This window comes from Megalops cyprinoides, chromosome 4 (assembly GCF_013368585.1).
Source record: "Megalops cyprinoides isolate fMegCyp1 chromosome 4, fMegCyp1.pri, whole genome shotgun sequence".
In the NCBI taxonomy this organism is placed as follows: domain Eukaryota; kingdom Metazoa; phylum Chordata; class Actinopteri; order Elopiformes; family Megalopidae; genus Megalops; species Megalops cyprinoides.
Window position 1 is genome coordinate 37,849,068 of NC_050586.1, and position 21,722 is coordinate 37,870,789.

General features: G+C 41.9%; 1 protein-coding gene across 4 annotated transcripts in view; it reads right to left on the reverse strand.

Annotated features, from left to right (window-relative positions):
• The window catches only part of LOC118776296 (rho guanine nucleotide exchange factor 28-like), a 69,419-nt gene that overhangs the window by 12,133 nt on the left and 35,564 nt on the right, over positions 1–21,722 (reverse strand). The window contains exons 1-17 of one of the 4 annotated variants that reach the window (XM_036526519.1): positions 20,109–20,427; positions 13,582–13,706; positions 12,147–12,478; positions 10,432–10,636; positions 9,970–10,081; positions 8,187–8,229; positions 6,413–6,514; positions 5,465–5,588; positions 4,697–4,832; positions 4,287–4,342; positions 3,803–3,860; positions 3,285–3,411; positions 2,919–3,031; positions 2,292–2,432; positions 1,374–1,624; positions 910–1,035; positions 689–806 (exon numbers count right to left, since the gene is read on the reverse strand). In XM_036526519.1, coding sequence (XP_036382412.1) covers positions 689–806; positions 910–1,035; positions 1,374–1,624; positions 2,292–2,432; positions 2,919–3,031; positions 3,285–3,411; positions 3,803–3,860; positions 4,287–4,342; positions 4,697–4,832; positions 5,465–5,588; positions 6,413–6,514; positions 8,187–8,229; positions 9,970–10,081; positions 10,432–10,636; positions 12,147–12,478; positions 13,582–13,706; positions 20,109–20,193 — 2,254 coding nt within the window. In that variant the 5' untranslated portion in view covers positions 20,194–20,427. Of the gene's footprint in view, positions 1–688; positions 807–909; positions 1,036–1,373; positions 1,625–2,291; positions 2,433–2,918; positions 3,032–3,284; positions 3,412–3,802; positions 3,861–4,286; positions 4,343–4,696; positions 4,833–5,464; positions 5,589–6,412; positions 6,515–8,186; positions 8,230–9,969; positions 10,082–10,431; positions 10,637–12,146; positions 12,479–13,581; positions 13,707–20,108; positions 20,428–21,722 lie in introns of those variants that run through there. The other 3 variants (XM_036526516.1, XM_036526520.1, XM_036526517.1) reach the window with 3 other exon arrangements.

Consider the following 21,722-nt stretch of genomic DNA (forward strand, 5'->3'; position numbering starts at 1 on the left):
AAAATGTCAGCACACGTTAGCATCTGGAAAATCTCAGTGTGCCAATCTGTTTTTTAGGGCCTAGCTGAGACCTATTCACATTTTTTGGATGTTGGTCCTGAGCTAGTCATAAGCTTTTTATAGACAATCTAGGGGAATCAGGGGCCCAGAGTCTTGGTATAATGATTTTAATGCAAAGTCTAATGATGATCTAATTTATATTATGATTTGCAGATACATTGTTTGTATATGACATATAACCTAAACAATATTACATATGATTGGCAGGGTTTGACATGGTAGCTCAATTTGAGCATAGGCTGTACGGATCCACAGACATATGAAATATCATAGATGGCATAATCATGATTCAGGGACTAATCTAGAACATGATTTTGAGCAACAGCAACTTCCTTTGAAGGAACCTTCAATATGTCCAGGAGACAGAGTTATGGAGACTGTCTTCAAGCAAGACTTCACCTTTTGAATTTAGACAGACAACAGGTTAATGGTTTTTCATTTGTTGACTGTAGGCAATCTACCATCAGCTGCTTTAAAGCTCATTTAATGGGATTTGAACTGATTTCCAACTGAACTACGCAGTAAGGTCTGCACTGTCATCACCACAACTCCTTGTGCTTATGAAATAAAGTGGTGTGATGTGATGTCTTGGATTTGACACCAGTGGGCAGTAGAGAGGCAAACCTACCCTCCGAGTGTTGCAGGATCCTCTCCAGCAGTACAGGGTACTTTGTAATGCGCTGTGTCACCAACAAGATACATTCTGGGATCTCCCTCCTCCTGACCAAAGAGTTATTACTTTGTTGCTGGGGAAACAGTATCAGAACAAAGAATGAAATCAACAGTGTCTGTTTCAGCACGCATGCCATTTTACACAAAGCTTGAACTCAGTGATGAAGAGAAACCTACTTTGATGAAGGCCTGGAATTTCTTATTCTGCTGCTGGAGCTCTTTGAAGAAGCTGACAGCCTCTGTGTGGTGACTGCAGAATTCCCCGTATACCTGCTTCATCTTTGCTGCATTGTCATCTGAAAACTAAACGAAAGCAGGTATGTTACTCAACCTATGGAGATTCAAACATCACAGCAGCTATGCATGCAATAGCCTGCAGCCTTCCACTGTGTGTGATATGCATAATTAACACTGCCAAAAATGCTAGAAATGCAAACTCAGGCATAAGGTTTTGGTTGTACACATGGAGCACACATTATGCAGGCCTTACAGGGGTCCTTACTGAATATTTGGTACTTCTAATATTGGGATTATGTTTTTAAAAGCACCAGTCTAAGTGCCCTTTAGATAAACGTAAGGCATACGAGCACTAAATTCTGTACACGATCACGCAGGTATCCACCCATAAATGTAACGTCCACCTGCTGCACGAGGATGTCCCCGATCCTGTCGATGCGGAAGTTCCTGCTGTTGTCCTCCCGGGTGCAGCTCTGCCGGCGCTCCTTCATGGCGCAGAAGAAGCTCTTGTGGAAGTCGAAGAGCTCGTCCAGGCAGGGGAAGATCTTGTCCACGGTGTAGTGGTCCAGCTGGAGCTCCTCCTTCATGCCCTTACGGAAGATCTCCGCCATGATGGTCAGGGTCTGGATGTGGTGCATCTCGGTCTGCATCAGCTCTGAGACGACACGACACCACTCGCACCCGGTACGTGATAGAAATGACATGCACCTAAACAGACTACGATCCAACATTGATAATTGGCTCATTTGTGCAGGCAAAGAAGAACTAAGGCCAAGATTTTGTTTAACATCCTTACGCTTCGTCCTTAACTTACAATATTAAGCAAGCATAACTTACTAACTACTATTACTTAATATTTACTCATGCAAAATCTTTATTTAATTTAATTGGTCACCAAACACATAAAGTAACAAAATGCTTCATTTTGTCATTGAAAATGTCTTGAGAAAAATGTACAGGGAAAATATCTTGTGGTTAGACAGAATGCAGATCTCCTCAAGAGAGCTTTTTTTTCCAAAGCCGAATATGGGCATGATTACCCATTCCTGGCATATATTTCTCCTTTGAAACCCTACACACACACTCCTCAGGAAAAAAATGTCCTTGATCAAAACCATGAACCAACAGGAAACATCATGCTCGTCTTTTCACTCTATGCCCCACTGCTCAGTTGCCATAACAATGCTGGCTGACAGCTACGGCAACGGCTTCCACAGCGTCTGTGGCTCTTACTCTATTGTGCCAGAGCATCAGCTCTGAGCTCATCAGCTGAAGTAAAGGAAAGAAGCTGAGCCGGTCTCAGTTCAGGCTGCAGGGCTCACCGTAAATCACATCCTGCCTCTTAATGACCCGTTTATCGTGTTTCTTGCAGAACTTGTGGTCCACAGCCAGGCTCCAGGACTCCGCCTCATAGTCCAGTAAATCAGCCCTGAGATCACTGCGCAGTGGAGCATCCACAGTGTCTGTGACGGGAATGAAGTAGTAGCAGACTGTTCACTATGACTGCAAGAGGATATGAGACAAAGGGCCGGCACATTTCCAGTCAGCGGCGGCTGTCTTGTACCAAAGCATGCGGCCAAGCTAGCCTGTTTTAATGAGCAAATCAAGCCAGGTTAGTATTGATGGCAGAGTCAATACTGGCAGTGTTCATGGGGAATATGTTCCTGAGTTCCCCATGAATAAAGATATGCATACATACTATGCTGTACCACTAACAGAATTAAGAATTAAGGGGATTTTTTTCTCAACAGAAACAACACACTTAATGTCATGTTTGATTAATAAGTGTTTTACTTAATAAAATTCAATAAGGAAGTGTAATATGTAAAATGAATGGACTTGCATTAAATACTGTAGCAATGATCTCTTGTACTGTGGCTGGTAAATATGGTAGATGAGAGTGACTTCACCAACATGGATCAAAATGGCATCTCAGGCTTTCTCCTCACCTTCCATCATGAAAGAGTCAGTGGACAGCAAGGACTCCATGACCTCATCAGACTGAGAACCATTCCTCCAGGCAGCGGACTCAGTGTCCACCACAACACCATCACTCGGCCGCCTGGCAAGACACATACCGATAAAACTCACAGTGAACCTTCTTCAGTGATAGGAAGAGTAATTACTCATGCTGGAAAGTCTTAAGGGGAGATCTGCTTTATCTGTGATGTGTCCCTGAATATTTCCATCATGAACTAAGAAAACCTCTTTTGCTAATTATTGCACTCAAAGTCTTCTCTGCTGTCTCCCCTGCTAATGAAGTATCCAAGCCATCTGCACATGGCCGTGACCCGGAGGGCCAGGTACATACTGACCGGTCTGTGATGGATAGGCTCTTGGAGAGGGGGACGGATGGCTCCCTCCTGTCCCGGGACGTCATGGTTGGGAGGGAGACGGAGGACTGGATCAGACAGGTTGGTGGACTCTCCCGCACTGTCAAACCTGGGGAGATGGGGCAGTGACACCTACAGAGCAAGGAACCTCACAGAGTGCTGCGTCCTACACTATCCAGCATCAGCGGAGGTGAGAAACAACAGAATACATACCTTACTTGAAATCATAACAACTGTGCTTGGTTGGAAAATGGTTAAAAAAAAAAAAACAAGCAAAATCTAATTGTAAAAATACTAGGTAAAAAACACATACACTGTATGTGAAAAGAACCCTATATCCTAACACTTGTCCCTGTAAAAATACAGTCAACCCACCACAAACATCACAGCATAAGCCTTCACAGCTCCCTCATCCCCAAAGGTCCCAGATGTGTGCGTCTACCATAAAAGACCTGTGTGGTGTGTTAAACATTAATAGATGGAGGGAATGGTTAACTTACTCTGCGGGAGGGATGCTGTCTTGTTTTTCATCATTACTGCATACTTCTCCTGAGGCTTCTGTGTGCATAAATAATAGTCTGTAACAGAGCAGGGAACTCAAATGGCCTAAACATTTGCTTTTCAGAATATATAACAGCCCTCATTCTTCATAATGAGGGAGGGAGAGAGGCAAAGGAAGGTTTTATTGACATGCTCATTAAGATTGATGTCAAATACATTACTTCTATTGTTTTACTCAATGGCAGCTACATTTACACACTGTTCCACTGGTACGCTTATTATTGACTCATTACTATATTGTAAAAGGAAAAGATTATCTGTGAAATCTTAAACAGAAAAGTTTAACCAGGACAAATGACAAAGTGGAGCTATATTTTTTGGAAAACACAAGAGGTAGGCTTTTGATTTTAGGATGCCTTTCTCCACTGTTGCTAGTTTAATGATATTGTCACAGCTTCCATTATTAGTTCATTTATATGTTACCTTCATACATGTTGCGGCAGAGTCTCTGCAGCCCTTATGGACATTAATGGTGCAATCTGAGGAGGAAGTGAAATCACACAGCATTCCATCTCAGCAAGCAGTACAATAACACAGTCATCACAGCAACACCATAGTCCACAGATAGATGGGGGCCATTAATAACAAATCCTCATCCCTTGCAAAACAATGAACTGCAGATGCGATTTCATATCTCCACTTTTGAATGACTGTCAGTAAAACGAGCTGAAAGGTATGTAGGAAAACTCTGGGACACTGAAGAAGCCGTGATTAGCCACTAGCAACAATGAAAGCGGCATTCCATTCTTTCGATAATGAGGTGGCCAACAATGCTGTCCAGGTTGCGTAAGACTGGTGGAGCACAAACAGGAAGCAGGGAGGACAATACTCACTAGAACACTGAAGAAGTTCCTTCCCCACAGCTGGCTTGTCACAGACCAGGCATAGCGTCAGACCTGAGCAAGTTCCCGCTACAAACTGGTGTCCGTTCATCGTCTTCTCCTTCCCTTCCTTCTCCTTCCCCTTTGCCTTCGAAATATGAATCAGAGGTAAACAGTTCAGTCGGTAACCACTGGGAAAAAGGAAAAGCAAAAAGGGCCACTTTAAACATTTATATTTGCTGTTTTAAAGTCCACCCAATGTGCTGGCAGTTCAGGTCAGGAACACGTGAGAAATGTTTTTAGTTGCCCTGCTCAAAGGCAGACAGCCAAGGGTTAATGATAACAGACGTTCATTCAATGTTTTGATAAAGAGGAAAACCTTGTAAGATGATACTTTGACAAATCTTTTTAACAGAAACAGCCAATGGAAGTCACCAGGAAAATCTTCAAGCTGTTTGTGTCCTCTAGTCAATTACCATTATTCCAATGAATCATAAATTAATGCTTTATGAATAAATACCTTCTCAGTCAGCACACTTCCCATACTTCTCCAGAACATGTAAAATAATAAAGATTAAGACCTCTTAATGCTTAACTTTGAGTGACAACCTCACTTTTTTCTGTCTTTCAAGGTATTATGAATTTTGCCATGACTAAATAAATAACATTCTCTAGAAAGTTAAGTACAAAGCACCTTGCAGGTTGAATAATCGTCTACGCTTGGAAATGTATGCAGTGCACAACTCTTTCTTGATTGGCTAAGGTAGTCTTAGTCTTTACCTTGTTCTTATTGCGAGTGCTGGACATCCTGCTCTTCAGGAAGCTGAAGGTTCGACTCACTTTGTACTTCTCTGACTCTGCCTTCGAGGGAATTATATATTTATCCCACTCCTCGTCTTCAATTCTGTTTGTGGATGAATACATTGTGGCAAAAGATGACATGCTTAGAACGGTAAGAAAGAAAAAAAAACATAACTCATTGCCTGATATTGCACTATGTTCAAATGTTCACTATGTTCAAACTCATTTAAATGTCAGTTTCTATTGTTGTAAGTAGTGTGTTGTATAACGGAAATGACCATGCAAATCATATGGTCCTACACAGGAAAAAGCCAACATTCTAGTCATAACAGTTACCTCATGTTCCACACTTTGGTCCTGTGTTTAAGAAGCTTGCAGTACATTTTGTGCATCAAGACTCATTGTTTAGAACATAACAAAGACAGTAAGCATTCTTGGTGATATACACCGCTACAGTGAGGTGGAGTTAATGTCTACTACACAATAATACATACACTACATGCAGCTACAAGGCAAACCAAGAGAGAAAAACTCCCACACAGCATAGAACAAACCAACATGGTTTTAAAGAATGAGTGCAGACAGGAAATAGATGAAATATTGTTTTTTTTGCAAAGGATTCTCTCCAGTAAAAATCTGTACCTAATTGTGGTATAGCTAAAGTAGGAGCTCTTCCCACTGTAAATGAGTATCTCATCATTAACACAGCATTGCGATGCAGATGTAGGGATGGTTAAAACTAGCAACAGACAGTTAAGGGCATCAGGGTCTGTCAGGTTAAGCTTTGTTACGGGTTGTTTCGTGGGTTATGGGGATGATAAATGCATCGATGGGGAAGTGACTAACAGGACAGACAGACGGTTAATGGGTTATGCCAGGCTGGTCCTACACATGCGTGGCGTGGAGCTGAGGGGCTTGCCCACATACTCTTTGAGGAACTCGGAGAGGGTGAGGTGCTGGAGGGAGTCTGCCAGGGCTGCGCTGCCCTCATCCTCGGCTGACTGTGCCCGTTTACGGAACCTTATCTCCCTACAGGAAACAACACAGTTTTCCCAGAACGCCAAGGGATGGCAAGACATACATCGTGCATTCCTCAGTGCCTGCGTCGAACGGTGCCGGGAATGGTATCTTAGTGTGTCATCAAAGCTACAGCGCACAAGTAATGGGCAGTTTTTACCCACGGTGAAATGGTATATCATGTCTCTTCTTACAGTCACAGCAATAAAGCAATGACCATAACACTTACAGTATTTGAACTGAATAACTACACTATTGTGGTGCCTTGGACGGTGTGTTGAATATTACAGGCACTCTTTGAATTTTAACATATTCATTATGAGACTCCAATGAAGTTCAAAGAGTTTAAAAGCCATGTCAATTAAATCTGGGTGCCTCCGTTCTCAGTTTCATGAGGTAATCATTTATCTTTTCTTATGGTGCTTTTGTCTTTTTTGGTCTATATTTGACAATGTTTATCAAATATTAATTAAAAAGGCAATTAGTTAAAAGATGAGTGGTCTTTGTTATTTTATTTCACAAAAGTTAGTGAGATGAACACCAGGATGTTTATAACTTTAGTTAAAAAGTTAAAAATGAAAATGCATGAAAATGGTTAGTTCCCTTCAGTAAACAATATAATGATATTTTTCTTTATATTTTGATAATTTAGAAGCCATTTGACACCCATTTGTGGATTTCATGAAGAAAACAGACAATACTTCATACAAAATATAGTAAATGCTTATATACTGACACTTGAAAATGAAATGCCTTATTTGACAGCACAAAAAGATTTCAGTTTGAAGGAGAAATCATGAGCTTAGACAGAGCTCACACACTTCAGTGTAAGTCCAATGTAAATTGCTCTCATCATCTGAAAGCCTGCATTACATATGGCAAAATGATCTTTGAAACAGCAGAGAGCGGCAACCTGATTAAAAAGCAGAGGTCGGTCAGAGAGTACACAGGATGGTGCAGATTGCCGTTTAATAGCCATTAAGTGGCTTGTACGAGTGTGAGCAGGTAGTCAGAGACGCTGCGTACGCTGCACGGACAAGCCCCCCGTCTCTAGCTGCTGACCTATACAATGAGCTGACACCGGACATGACACACTTCCTGTATGAGAAATGCAGGCCTGAAAATCATGTAATTACAACCTCAAAATAACCCTGGGTAAACAAATCCCTTTCCTGCTGTGCAGAGCTGCGAACAGGGAGAGACGTCAAAACCACCCGCTGTTACCAGGAAGGCAAATAATCACACCGACATTAATATAAAGCAATTTTACAGTTCACAATCAGGCTGAAGTGAAGTCTAATGCAAAAAAAAAAAAAAACATTTCACACTGAAAAAGTAGTAGCACTTTATTTTAGGCCTTGTACCATTTAGACCTCGTATCATACCTAGTATCAATCATTGTGTTTGGGATTGTCTCGCATGTCAGTATGAGATGTTGCAAATGACAAACCAACTTACAAAATGATGTATCATTATGATGGATCATCTGCTGTGATGATACTGTGTTGTTGTGACTAATTACAAATGTCATTAAGTGGTCGCTTCACTGTTGAAAAGGTTATGAAGGTCATAATCTAGTCTACGGTTAAATATGTCTATACCCCCCTAAAATACAGTTGTACTTAAATGGTGTTACTGTCGAATATGACACACATATTTGTATTTATGCAGATTTTGAAAATACCTTTTCTCTTTGGGATGTTCTGACAAGTTCAAGCTGCGCTGTTCTGCAAAAAAGTAACACAAAAGACATGGATGTGAGTGAAGCAAAAAATTCTTTGTTTTGCATGGAATTATCGCTGATCAAGAGTCTCAAATCAGAGCAAATGTTTAACAAAATGATTCATGATTCAAAGTCCAGTAACAATCGATGTTGTCATTGACATAAAAAAAAAAAAAAAATCACACTAATCAGAACCATTTGATGCATCCTGATGCCAATGTAATGTGATGTCGGCACACTCACGGTGATCACTTCATCTGAACAATTTCACGCTGGTTATACACTGAACACAGCTGCTTGAAAACAGATAAGCTAGTTGCGAGACAGAGAACAAAGACAGGAACAATGACATCTATGACATAATGAGCATCCCACAGGGATCACACCAACACTGCCTCAAGGTACAAAATGCATGCTTGTTGTGTTCACGGAAGGTCTTGTTTCTCTGAATTAGTTCTCACGCTCCTATTCACTCAAATTAGTTTGTTGGACTGCAACAAGATCATGCACTTTGTAGCCTTCAATCACGGTGCACCAGGACACCCCCTCCACCCCCCACCCCCACCCCCCTCCAGAACGGCAATGACACCACAGACTATTACAGGAATGCACACCGCGATGGAAGCAAGCCTAATTGGTTACATGATTATGGGGCGGTCTCGCGGGGATTGGTGCTCGGAATTACATGCTGTTAATTGGGTGGGCTCCGCGCAGGATTGTCTGGGGATGTACTTACTAACTGGATTGAGCAGACACACTGATTTAGATCTAGAGCGAGTCTGTAGGAAGGAGTGACCGCTGCTGCTGATTACACCATCTACAGGGCAAGGATACAGCGCTCACTAGAGGAGTATATCGCTGAATATGAGGCAGTCCAGTGCCAACACAACAGCCATGTACCAACTGAGATCAACTTGGCCACAAGCTTTCCTTCCCTGTTTAGAAGCTGTCTGATTCCATCAAATGTTAACACTCATTAGTAGAGTTTGGATGACTTCAGTAATTGTTCCAATATACTGTATACAGCATTAATGTTGAGTACTAGTAAATCGTATTTACATTGTCAATACAGTTCAATGCATAAAGGCCATAATTTGTCAATATGAGAATAGTTATCAGGTGTTGGTACATTTATTACTTCACCAGTCAAAAGGTGAATGGAATCATGATGAGTATAACCACAGTCACTCTTTACCTTAACTTGATTCTTAGCCTTCACTTAAAACTTATGAAGAAAATTCAGTAATGCTCCCCTTATGGAAGGAATATACAAAATAACACACACACACACATACTGTACGCACACATAAACACACGCGCGCACACACACACACACACACACACACACACACGCGCGTGCACACACACACACACACACCCACACACACTGTTCTACACCCAAAAGCACCTTAAACATGCCCTGCAGATATAGCAGAGGAAAAACACATCAGCTCTTATCACACATGTCATAGGAACATATCTCAGTTTTCATTTATCCAGCTTTAAAGACATAAACAAACATGGCATACAATTCACATCAGTTCTCACATTTAAAAAAGGAAAATGTGAATGTGCTATAAGATAAGAATTCTTTCAGCTACCCTTGCATGTGACTCTACAAGTCTGAAAGACACGGAAAACAGTACAATATGTACAGCCAGTCGTATTTTATCTTAATGGGCAAAAGCTAAAAAGCATTTGTTCCATTTTCTGTCTGGCAAGCAGGAAGGACGCAGGCACTGACCTTCGCTCAGATCGGGGATGGTGGCATCTCGGGCAAAGCGGGGGCGCACCAGGCTGAGTTTGGGTGAGGAGTAGGAGTACGACCGCAGGCGGATACCTGGATCCCCCAACTCCTTCAGAAAAATGCAACCATAACACTCATCTACTAGCACCTGACAAAATACTTTCTTTCAAAATGACTTTCTTGCTGACCAGGCACCGTTATCCACAGCAGCTCACAATGCTTACTAATGTATGAACAAGTCCAGTAACCCAACAGAGAAGGATAAGCCCATTTGAAACCCATTTACCTATAAGCACCCATTACTGCCCAGTAACCGTTGCTCAAGGGTACAGAACTGTGCCACCTGGGAATCAAACCTGTACCCTGAGTGCCAGCACCTGTTCCTCACCACTACACCACGCTGCTTGTATTTACATCCGCAGAGAGACACCGGCAGACGCGAGGAATGCAGGACTGTACCTTTGTGGGAGGGGGGTTGTAGGAAGAGGAGGAGTGGGTCCGACTGCTGCTGAGATCGGGAGAGGTGTCGAAGGAGTCCTGCTCGTCCCCGCTGCTGGCCTGCAGGACGCTGCCCGACTTGGGGGACGTGGGGACGTGGGACAGGATCGCTTTCCCCAGGAGATCCTCCTCCTCGCTGTCCACCTCCAGAGCCACCAGACTGGGGCTTCGGGATATAACAAGGCACAGATTAGAGCAAACCAGGAGCAGAGAGACCCGCAACGTGACCCTGTGACCGACGAGAGGGGCCGATCCATACTGAGTGGTGTTTACTGTGGGCTAAACTTAAGTTTCAATTATCTCTTGTGCATGAAGACAAATAGAGAATAAATATAAATCTATAAACATACACAGAAAAAAGATTAACCATGCATCAAAAATTAATGCATCTAAAGAGCACACATGTTAAAGTTACGGAAAAAGAGTACTATATGTTGTTCTGTGGCCTGGGTCAGGGAGTTGAAAAGTTTACCTTTGTTTAGAAGTCTGTTAATCAGTAAAAGAGTCTGCCCAGTGGTAGTCTTTATTTTTCAACAAACAGTAACCACAGAAAAATCTTGTCCATTCATTTAGGGCTTTAGTGAAGTATTAAATTTGAATTTAATTGCTTACATTATTCAGTCTGGCACAGTTTATAACTTTCTGTCAAACAAATGCAGATTGTAAAATTAAACTCGCTGAGCTTTTTGTCATAAGCCTGCGATGCTTGAACACAAGTGCAAACAGACTTCTCAGGGCCAATGAGGCCTGAATACTGAATAAGGAAAGATACTATTAGCACCCAGTTAAATTTTTCATTGCCTGACACACAGCATTTGCATTATCCAGAAGTGGGAACAGCATTCCATTAGGATGGTATTTTTGACTTGATGCTGTGTTGTACCTTGTGGCCTAATGCACCAGTGGTTAGCATTTTAAGGTCTGGTAATAATTATCCTCATCCTCACATCATTATTTTAAGAAATAGTTCAAATAACTGTAGTATTGTAGTGAAGACAGACTAATATTATACTGTTGCTACAGTGGAGCTCTGTGTTCAATCATTTAGCTCTGTGAAGACATTAACAGTAATGTAACTGTAACCTAATGCCTACACCTTTATCACAGCCCTCATTCTGGAGTAGTGCACCTCTTTAACACACAGCTGAGCACAGTGCATTTAATGGAACAAAGGTTACATTTTCTGTGTTACTCTCATCCAAAACGGTTAGTGTTATATACCAGAAAAAATGCATTACAGATACTATGTTCATTCTGACCATAAATATAGGTCCCTATAATATTTTATAACATAATGTAATATAAAAGCTTTGGATATACATTACATTACATTACATTGTCTTTTAGCAGACGCTCTTATCCAGAGCCGTACATAGGTTACAGTTTTACATGTTAGCCATTATACCTTTATCCAGTTATCCGTTTATACAGTTGGATATTTAATTTTGGTGAAGTACCTTGCCCAAGGGTACAACCGTAGCTGACATTTATCAAATATTGATGTATGAAATCCTTCAGAAGGGGGTAATGTAATATGAATAACAAGCAGTACAATGCTAAATAACCAACTCCAACCAGTATGCTACTAGATTATAACAGCCACTGCTTAGATTCGCACACTGAGCAAACAGTAATAATAACAGACAGGACCAAGGTTCCTAAACAAAGTCTCCTACCTCAGTGCACAAGTCTCCCGTGGTGGGCTTCCTCCCTGACTGAATGGGCCAGTCAGGGGTGGCTGGTTCAGACGAGCCAGCTCCAGGTTCGGAGGGGAAGGGGGCGGGAAGGAAGGTGCGGGGGGCGATTGTTCTCTGTCGGGGGTCGCGCCTCTGGCCTCCCACCCCTCAGCGAGGGCCGGGGAAGCGCGGGAACAGGATGGGCCTGCTTCCGGGAAGCGCGCGGGCAGGTCGGGGGGACTTTCCCTCATGGCGTCCGATCCTGTGCTCTCCGTCACGGAGCTGTCACCCGTCACCCCGGCGATACTGTACTTTATATCCAGGTCATCCACCTGTGGTGTGAGGAGCATCAGTGTTAGAATCAACAGAGGGGGGAAGAAAATGTTCAAACCAAATTAACTGTAACCCCCTCCCTCAACATTGGAATTAACTGTAACCTCCTCCCTCAACACTGGACGCTTCCCTTACGCCTTCCAACAGGTTTGTGCCATCTCTCTCGTGTGCTAGTCACCCTACATTTCCTATTATTGGCCGCTTTCCCTTTCATCTCCAAAACATGTGAATATGCTGTTCATGAACAATTGCCTGCATTTCCTGAATAGAATTTCCTTTTGGAATTCCTCCCGTCAGGCTTCCGGAATGGATGCTCATCCAAACGTCTGTTGCCCTCCATTGAGCAAGAGCATGTTCTGACTTGCCTCTGTGGTGACCCAACTGGCAGACAGTGTATGACCGCACTATAAAGATCACCCTCAATTAGCTAGGACCTCTGGGACAGCCCTGAAATGCTGTTCTTGGATCCTGTGTACTGTACCATCAATCTTGGCATTCTTGGGAGTTTGCATACAGTGCATGGGTGTTCCTTAAGGCTCTCTCCTTGACTCTGTATTCTCCCTTGACATTACTTATTTAACCCTCTCATTACTTGCCATGCAACCATTATACAGATGCTACAAAGACTGTTCTCTTATTCCCTCCCTCTCATTCATAGATTTGTTCAATTACTGCATGCCCCATTAACATTTCTGCCTAGATAAGTGCCTACTTACTGAAATTAAACTTCCGCATGTCAGACCTGCATACAGGTCCCAGGAAATCGTCCTGCAGTCTCTGTCCTCACAGTCTTCCTGGGATCTCCTGCACTGTTCTCTCCCAGTCCCATATGAACTTCAACTCTTGACACCACACTGTCTCTTATTGCTTAGCCTCCCAAAAATTTCACCAGACCAAGTGTGAACATCGAACCGTTACAACATTACAAAGCCAGCAACTGTGTTTCCTCTTTTCGTTTCACCCTAGTCCCCTCTAAAGAACAAAACAGTATATGCTATGTAGTTAAATGCTTGGCATGAATATCAGAGTTATGAGAAAAGACACAGTGACAGAAGGGCTGATGCCCTGTCATGCATTCTGCTAAGGCATGGTCATCCTATACCTGATCCACCAGCATGGCATTGGCGTAGACTTGCTCCTTCCCATTCAGCAAAGCAGAGAGTCTGGCCGCAGCAGTGAAGGTGGACTGGACCGGGGGGGTGCTGAGCGAGGCAGACAGGTTCTTCTCTACAACGAAAGAGACAAAATAATCACCTTAGCTTCGTGTCACTTTACCAACTTACAACTTTAGTTTTACTTCGGCGATAAGTACAAGATATGTAATGTAGAGAAGAATTATGATAGATCTGCAGCGGTTATGAACAAATGTGTACCAAGCATTTTCCCAAACAACTTAACTTAATGTAAATTGTAAAGTCAAATTTAAAACAATCTTGTTAACAGAAAGGTCTATTTTTCTCTAATTTGTATGTAACAAAAGCTAGTTACCTGGTTCCATGACACTGCTTATCCTCTATAGAAATGACACAGCTGAAACCCTACCTTGTGTCCATAACTGCATATCTAAGCAGAAGGAGAGTTAATGTTAAAAGAACTTACAATAAACTCTGAGCGCTAACCAATTTTTCCCGCAGTACTGATATAAGGGCCTGAGTAATTCGAATATCCTGTACAAGTGAAAACTTTTAGTTTTACATAAACAAGAACTCTCTTAGTAGGTCTATCTCACAGTGAACCTGACCATTGTTCCTTACAATTTTCTGTTGGATTCTTTGACTCAATTCAAATGCCACGTGGTCTGACAAAGAAAGGAAATGATGCAAATCCTGTATGCATATCTTTTATTTTTTATTACTATAAAAGGCTTTAGTTTCACAGTTCCTGAAACAAACATTTTCTCCTCTCCTCCACTTTACATACCTATACATTTCAGGATCTGTTTTGGAAATAGCCAAATTATTATTTTCATTGAACTAGAGACCAACTTGTTTTTTTTTTAAACAAACACGCTTGTGCTGTATACAGCATGCAGCATCGTATGCTGCAATTTGTTTGATCAGGAGGATTAAGAAGAATTCAGGAGTTAGGGCACTGCAGGAACCTGTAAGGATGTTTCACCTGAACTTTGGTGCAACACTGGTTGCCCAGCAGAGACGCTTTGCATATCAGATGAGCTCATACAGTATAGAAATCAGCCAAGCAACAGCCATCACATTTTCTGAAAGATGGGTGTATTCTTGCAAAAGTTGTGGTAAAATAATGTATCCAGTATTAACTACAATTCAACATGACAGTTGAACTTAAGATTGAAAAACTGAAAAAAAAATAGTTGTTCCTTTGAAATTATGCTCTCTTCTTGATTATATGAGCAGTATCAAAGATTTACGTTTCATTGAAAGACAATGCCACCTACTCTTCCTGAGACAAAAATGTGCCAAGAATGAAACCCTGTTAAATAAACTGGCTTCCAGCTCGAACTTCAACCCTTCTTCATTCACACTGAGAGGACTTGGGTCCTGTTCATATGTCAAACAGAAACACTGAGCTCTGGGACAGCAGAAGGAAGGGGGAAGGGGGCGCCCACCGCGTTTCACAGGCTCTGAGCTCTCCCTGGTGATATGCCATGTTTCTGGGTTTAATTACCCACAGTGGGGGTGGGGCCTGGGTGGGGGTTGGGTCTGTTTGGCCAGAGGAGAACAGTGGCCACGCAGAAGTTGAGGTGAAATCGAGCCAGCTCATTTCACAGCTCAATGCCAGGCTACTGCCTCCTGCTTCAGGGTCAGGGGACTGGAGTGGGCTGTCAGTACCGGGGGGCTGGCTCGCTGGTGCGGGCCGGCGTCTGTGAGAGAGGGATCTCTCAGACCACAGCGTGGATGAAGAAGAAACAGCCATTCCCCACATTTGAAGAAAAATATGTGTTTTTAAAGGCTAAGATCGTGTTATCATGCAGTTACCACCTTATGTTTACAGTACTGTTTTACTCTGTGAGTACCGCGGGCCTGGTTCACAAACATGTGCCAGCCCCTGCATGAAAGGAACTTCTCCAACTATCACTTGAATGAAAATGTAACATAGTAATGTAAGAAAAAGGGAGAGGGATTTTTCCAACCACAGCATGGATGAAGAAGAAACAGCTGTTCCTTGTGTCTGAAGAAAAATATCACTTTTGTGGATAAGATCAGGTTATTGCGTAGTCAGCCCTCTGTTTAAAATTCTGTCACTGTTCAACTATACAACAATTCTAATACAAACTGAATTCGCTTAACATTCAATATGGTTGTGAACTAATGCTCACACTTAAGTATGTCCAGCTGTCATTTAAAGCAACAGTAGCATGTAAAGATACATATTTACAAAATACCTGGAATGAGAAATCAACTGAATCTGTTAGGCATAAATCAGGCAGCAATTGGCCGATCTTCCTGAAGACACTGAGTCTCATTTAGCTTAAGCTGAAAACCATCCGTGGGCTGAAAGGTTCACCAGATGAGCACGCATGAAGCCAACGGAAACCCACCGCCAAATAGGTGTTCATTTTAGCGTCTCTCCACTTGTCACTTGCAAACCATAAACGAAATCCATCCATAAACATTACATGTATGAAACTTCTTCAGTGCTTTATAATGCTCAATAGTATATACTGTATTCAGAGAAACAATTATGGCTAATAGTTGAAAATGCCTGGGAAGACAATTTGCGAAAGCTTAAAATGAGCCTATTTCTGGTAAAAAAAAAAAAAAAGAACAGCGTTTAGATACTGTTCTCAACAACGAGGAAATTTTAAAAAAGCACTCAGCACACTTTGTGTCCAAACCTCAAAGGTTTTGGCCTTCCATAGTCTTGGCTTAGCATCCTGTACAATTTATTGCCAAGAAAACAGGGTTTTTTAAAGGAGGACTTTTATTTTCCATTGTGATGGATATCTCATTTACTACTATCTGACGTCTGTATTTTCATCTAAGAAAACACAATAAATATCATTCATTTAGAATATTTAATAATAATGCTTCAAAATGACTTTTAATATTAAAAGTCATAAAACAGTCCATACAATATATTACATCTAATTACAAATAGATGTAGTATCTGTATAATACATATATGCATACTGTATATTAACATATTTGATTCTCACATTCTCAGACTACAAAAAAAAGTTAAGCTTATTTGCAATATAAAGCATTTCTCTCATGGAAACCAACGGTATTGAAATGATCATTCCAAAAGGCCATTTGGCCCAGGAAGATGTACCCCATCCATGCAATCATCAAGCCACTGACAGCCTCACCAAACCACTCCAGTTTCCACTGTTTAGAGGACCCACGGCAAGTTCAACCAGAATTCCAAAGATTTCAGCTCACTGGAAGCCAACCTGCGGACTCCAGCACCACTTGAGAACGCCCAGCAGGGTATGCTCCACAAAGGCGGACAAAGAGTCCAGACATGGTCAGGGTCGAAGAACGAGAGCGTTTTGAGTGAAACGCTCTCTCAGATTGGCTCAAAGCCTCTGCAACCCAGGAGTGGAGTTCCACTCACATGTGGGTCTGTTCCAAACTCCTCATGATGGAAGAATAGCTTGAAAAGTCGACTGTTTTTTTTTCCTCCAAATATTCTGAACTGTAGGAAAAACATGGATACTATAATCACAAAAATTAACATAGACTACTTTCAAATACATGCATATCATAGGAACATATTAATTAAATGATAGTCAAAGCTGTCACTTGATAATTCCATACTACTAATGTATAGGAAGGCACTAGAAAATCACACAAGGTCTTTAAAAAAATGATGATAATTACTTAAAGGTAAGTAGTCAAAACCCTTCTTTTCCTGACACTGACTGCAGACAGCCACAGATAACGAGACAGAAAGGTAATGTGTGAGCTGTATTTTCATTACTTAATCACTTAAATCACATCACTTACATACCAATTTGTAGAATATTATGAGGACATATATTCTCTTTTCGGGGGCTGTATCTTTTTAAAGTCCTCATTGAATGTCCCTTTGACAAGTTATTTTTCTAAAACTTGAAATTAACTAATTAATTAATCAAATGATAATTTGATTAACAACTGCAATACAGTTTCAGTGATTATCATCCCGTAAGTTTCTATTTTGTATTTGTATATTTAGATGTCATTGACATATTGGACTACTTTGAGCTTCAACCTAAAGTTGCATCTCACAGAATAATTGATGCATCACTGAATGATCTGGAAATGTGGATAAAATAAAGTATTAGATACTTGCTTGACAAATAAAAATGATTACATTACCACTGAAACAAAATTGTTATATCTTTTATGTCACAGCATTACTGATTATGAGGTAAATTACCATAAGCTCTTAAAACATCATACACAGTACATGCTGTTGTAAATCACCTAATAAAGCATTAGAATTTCTGCACAAAATATTCAATATTCTTCAGCATGTTCATAGCAATCAAAAGATAAAGTTGGCACTTAAGGGTTAATAGTCATGAAGCCAGTTAATGCTCAAGGGACAGTCCGGTTACCTCATGTTTACATCATAAAAGCACATTTGCCAAGGCAACAAGAGAACCACTATGAACCCATATTGCCATGGTCAACAACATTATACTTGGTTCTACAAAAGATCCTACGTGATTATTAAATGACAAAAAAACAGGAGAACACACTCAAGGAGGTTAAGTGCTTGTATATCTTTCTTTACACAACACTGCAATACTCATGTCCAAAGCAGGTGCCCTTTTCCAAAGTGACTTAACAGGTTTGTAGTCCTTAGTTTCATACATTCTTTCTTTTCAAAGCTGAAACAATTGAAGCAGAATGCTTCCTGCCAGCTTCCCACCTGGGAATTTAAATGTGAGGAGATGGAAAATGCACAGCCGTGGTTTGCAATGCAGTTATGTTTATGATTGTCCACTGTGATACTTGGTGTTGCAGCACTGCTTATTGTAAGGTCAGTACCATCCGTTGGTATTACACATGGTCCATGGTATATCTAGTTACATGATCAAACACACACACACACACACACACAAACGTACTGTTGGCAGTCCTCCTGCTAACGCTTACAGATCAATGTGTTTGCTCCGTACTTCAGCATGAAGTACCAGATCCTTTCCAAGATTTTTAATTGTGTTTTTTAGGTATTTAAATATGAAATACAATTTTAGAAAGATATATAAGCCTCCATGTATGTATTACATTATTGATAATGTCTTTCCTTTTAATATATATACCCTCACTAAAAAAAAAAAAAATTCATCAGTTGTATATACGTATGGACAGCAATAACGTCATGATGTTCTACCATAAAAGCATATGTTCAGAATTTGAATCCATAATGCAACTATTACAAAGTACTGTGTAAAGCACCGCGCATGGTGTACAGAGTTAAAACTTTCACATAACGGAGTTACTCTGTCCTCCTCAGCCAACAAGAACATCCAGAACTGGAACTCAGTCACTGACCCAGACATGGCAGTAACCTGATAATACTCTTTCAAGAAAAAAACCCTGAGAGCTGAACTGTTGAACCCTGCAATTCATCCATGTCATAATCCTCATAAAATATGGCATTCTAAGAAAGAACGCTGGAAGTATTGTTTGTTTCCATGGGTGTCTTTCCATTGATTACAGTGTTTAATTTTTCTGTTTCTGACCTTGTGAGAGTAAAGTCTCACAGATAAACTTAAGACCCAGGACAACATATGAAAGGCTAGCGGGTAATCTTAAGTCAAATATTGCTGAAAGTGTGACGGCCAATAATACTTTCTCAGTGTTTTCCATCAGAGTTAGCAAAAACATGTTTTTCCATTTTGCACCTATCAAAATTCTGTCTGACCAGCATCCAAAGCCTAAAAACAATCCAGAAATAGACTTTGCTTCTAAGAAAGCTATTGCCTTGCCCATGTCATCACAGGCTTTACAAGAAATGAACACAATGACACAAGATACAGCTATCAAGATTTCCTGAATATACACCTGGTGTTAATAGCTGCCATGACCATGCAAGTGCAGCACATGAAAGAGACAAAGAAGTTATATACAGAGAAAAATGGATTTGCGTCTGTAATGCAAATACATCTGTAAACAGTGATGCTGCCAAAAACCCTAACAGGAAGACCAATGTCATAAATACCGAATTAAAGAAAAAAATAGAAATACCAAAGTGATAAGGTGAATGCAACAATGCCTAAACCACCTAGGCAGTTATATCACCAGTTTCCATTTATTTAAAGTGTCTGTGAGTAATTAAACCAAGGGAGAATATCTGGTTGGTCATACAAAGCATTTATAAAACAGCCACTGTGTTGGTGTTTTCGCTACAGTGCCCCACCTGGGACTCAGACCTAGCTCCTTAACCATTATGATGTCACACCATACTAAACTAATAATCTTTTCTTCACAAAACAGCCGAAGGTGCCCTTTAACTCATTCTTTGCTGGGTTTCAAATATCGGTGTGACAGCTCACAGGGAATGAGCTGTCTCAGCTAAAAAGAGAGAGCTTTCTCTAGCAGCAGTTTTACTGAACTTTTGAAGAATTGTCATTTAAAGTAATAAGCACAGAATGCAACTGTCATGAACACTGAATAACACTTGCATTTGCTTGTTTGATTCTTTTTTGTTTACCTTGTCTCGATGTCCTCCTGCGAATCCTCATTTTGGGAAAAGATGGCCAGGAGTAATTGAAGGGGGAGTCGGAGTCTGAATCCATGTCTGTCCCCGCTGAGTTTCAGGTGAAATCTCCAGCAGGACCGCTGATACGCGGCACGTGCATCCCCAAGTCAATGCCTGATTCTAAAGAATCGCACCACAGAGAAGCAGTGGACTAACTGCCTGCTGTGAGAAACAGAGCCCAAACATGAGGCGGGGAGGAGGGGGTCCCAAGAGTTCCTCCCAGAACAGGAGCCACGGCAGACGACAGCCGGACTCAGAATCCACCAGATCCCCCAGGAAGGCAGAGACAGAGCGTCCCGAGGAGCTGAAAGCGTCAGCCTGGGCCGGTGAATCATTAACTCATCTTCCCGATTTCCATACAAATGCACACCGCGGTGGAGCGAGCAAAGCTTAAAGCGCACAGCTTCAGGGTTGCCCCTTTGCATGAAAATGGTGCGAAAAAACCAAGCGGAAGGCGAGAGGGAGAGGGACGTGAAAGTCAGGTCAGAGGGGGGCTTCGACGGGGGTGACAGCCCCAGCACTGGAGATGGAGTGAGTGAGCGTTCCGAGAACGCTTCTGTTTTCTTTGGCTCGCCTCTCACCAATCTGCTACAGAGGAGCTTTTCTGTGCGCAAACACAAACCGAGGAGTCTGGGGGTGGGGGTCCTAGAGGAGAGAGACTCTGCGGTTTCTGTCCACGGGAAGCCCTTTCACTCTACGTTCAAACACCCCCACAACACACACACACACTGGCCCACAGGCTTTGGCAGTGGCCACGTCTTGGCAGCTGAGAAAGCGAGATAACCCTCCCGACAAATGGCAATTCCCATATTGTCCTCGCTCACATGTCTGTACGCAAACTGGAGACGCGCAAGGGAAAGTGGCAGAGAAAAGGAGGGTAGCGGTGCCACATCATTTAAAAAGGAAGACTCTGTCTGTGGAGCCTGCGCTGTTAAAACGTTTTTTTTACTTTTCCCCCTGCTGTTCCTCAGATTCTCCATGCTCCCTTTTTTTGATTCTTGTAAGGTCCCCTAATTTTAGCACAGCTGAAGCCTGGCGTTTTTATAACACCAGGGGTAACCTCTGCTCTTGGCAACAAGTGAGCCAGTGACCACTTTACAACAAGCCCTCCATTCTTACACACTCTCCCTAAACAAGTCTCCGCTGGCAATTAGCATTCAGCATGGCCTTGGCAACCCCTCCCCCTCCCCAGCATCTTCCATGCCACACAAAACTCCTTTCTTCAGGAGCCCATATGTGCTCACAGGAGAGCCAGCCCCACAGAAGAGCCTGCATTACTGTTTGTTCACTAAACTCACATTAAACGTCTCTGTCGGTCTCCCCCTTAACAGCGCAATGTGTGCTGGTAGGGCCAGGGGAGTGGGGGGAAGGGGGGGGGGCAGTGTTGGGTTGTGGGCAGAGAACAAATGAGTGAGTTCATAAAAGAGGGAAGGGGGGAGGAACGTCGACGTGTGGATCATCTTAAAATGTCCGCTTTTGTGAGACCATGACATTTGAGCTTGTTAACATTCCTCACTTCACTTCAATTATGGTCCCAACAGCTGAGGCCTACCGTAGCTCCTGAGT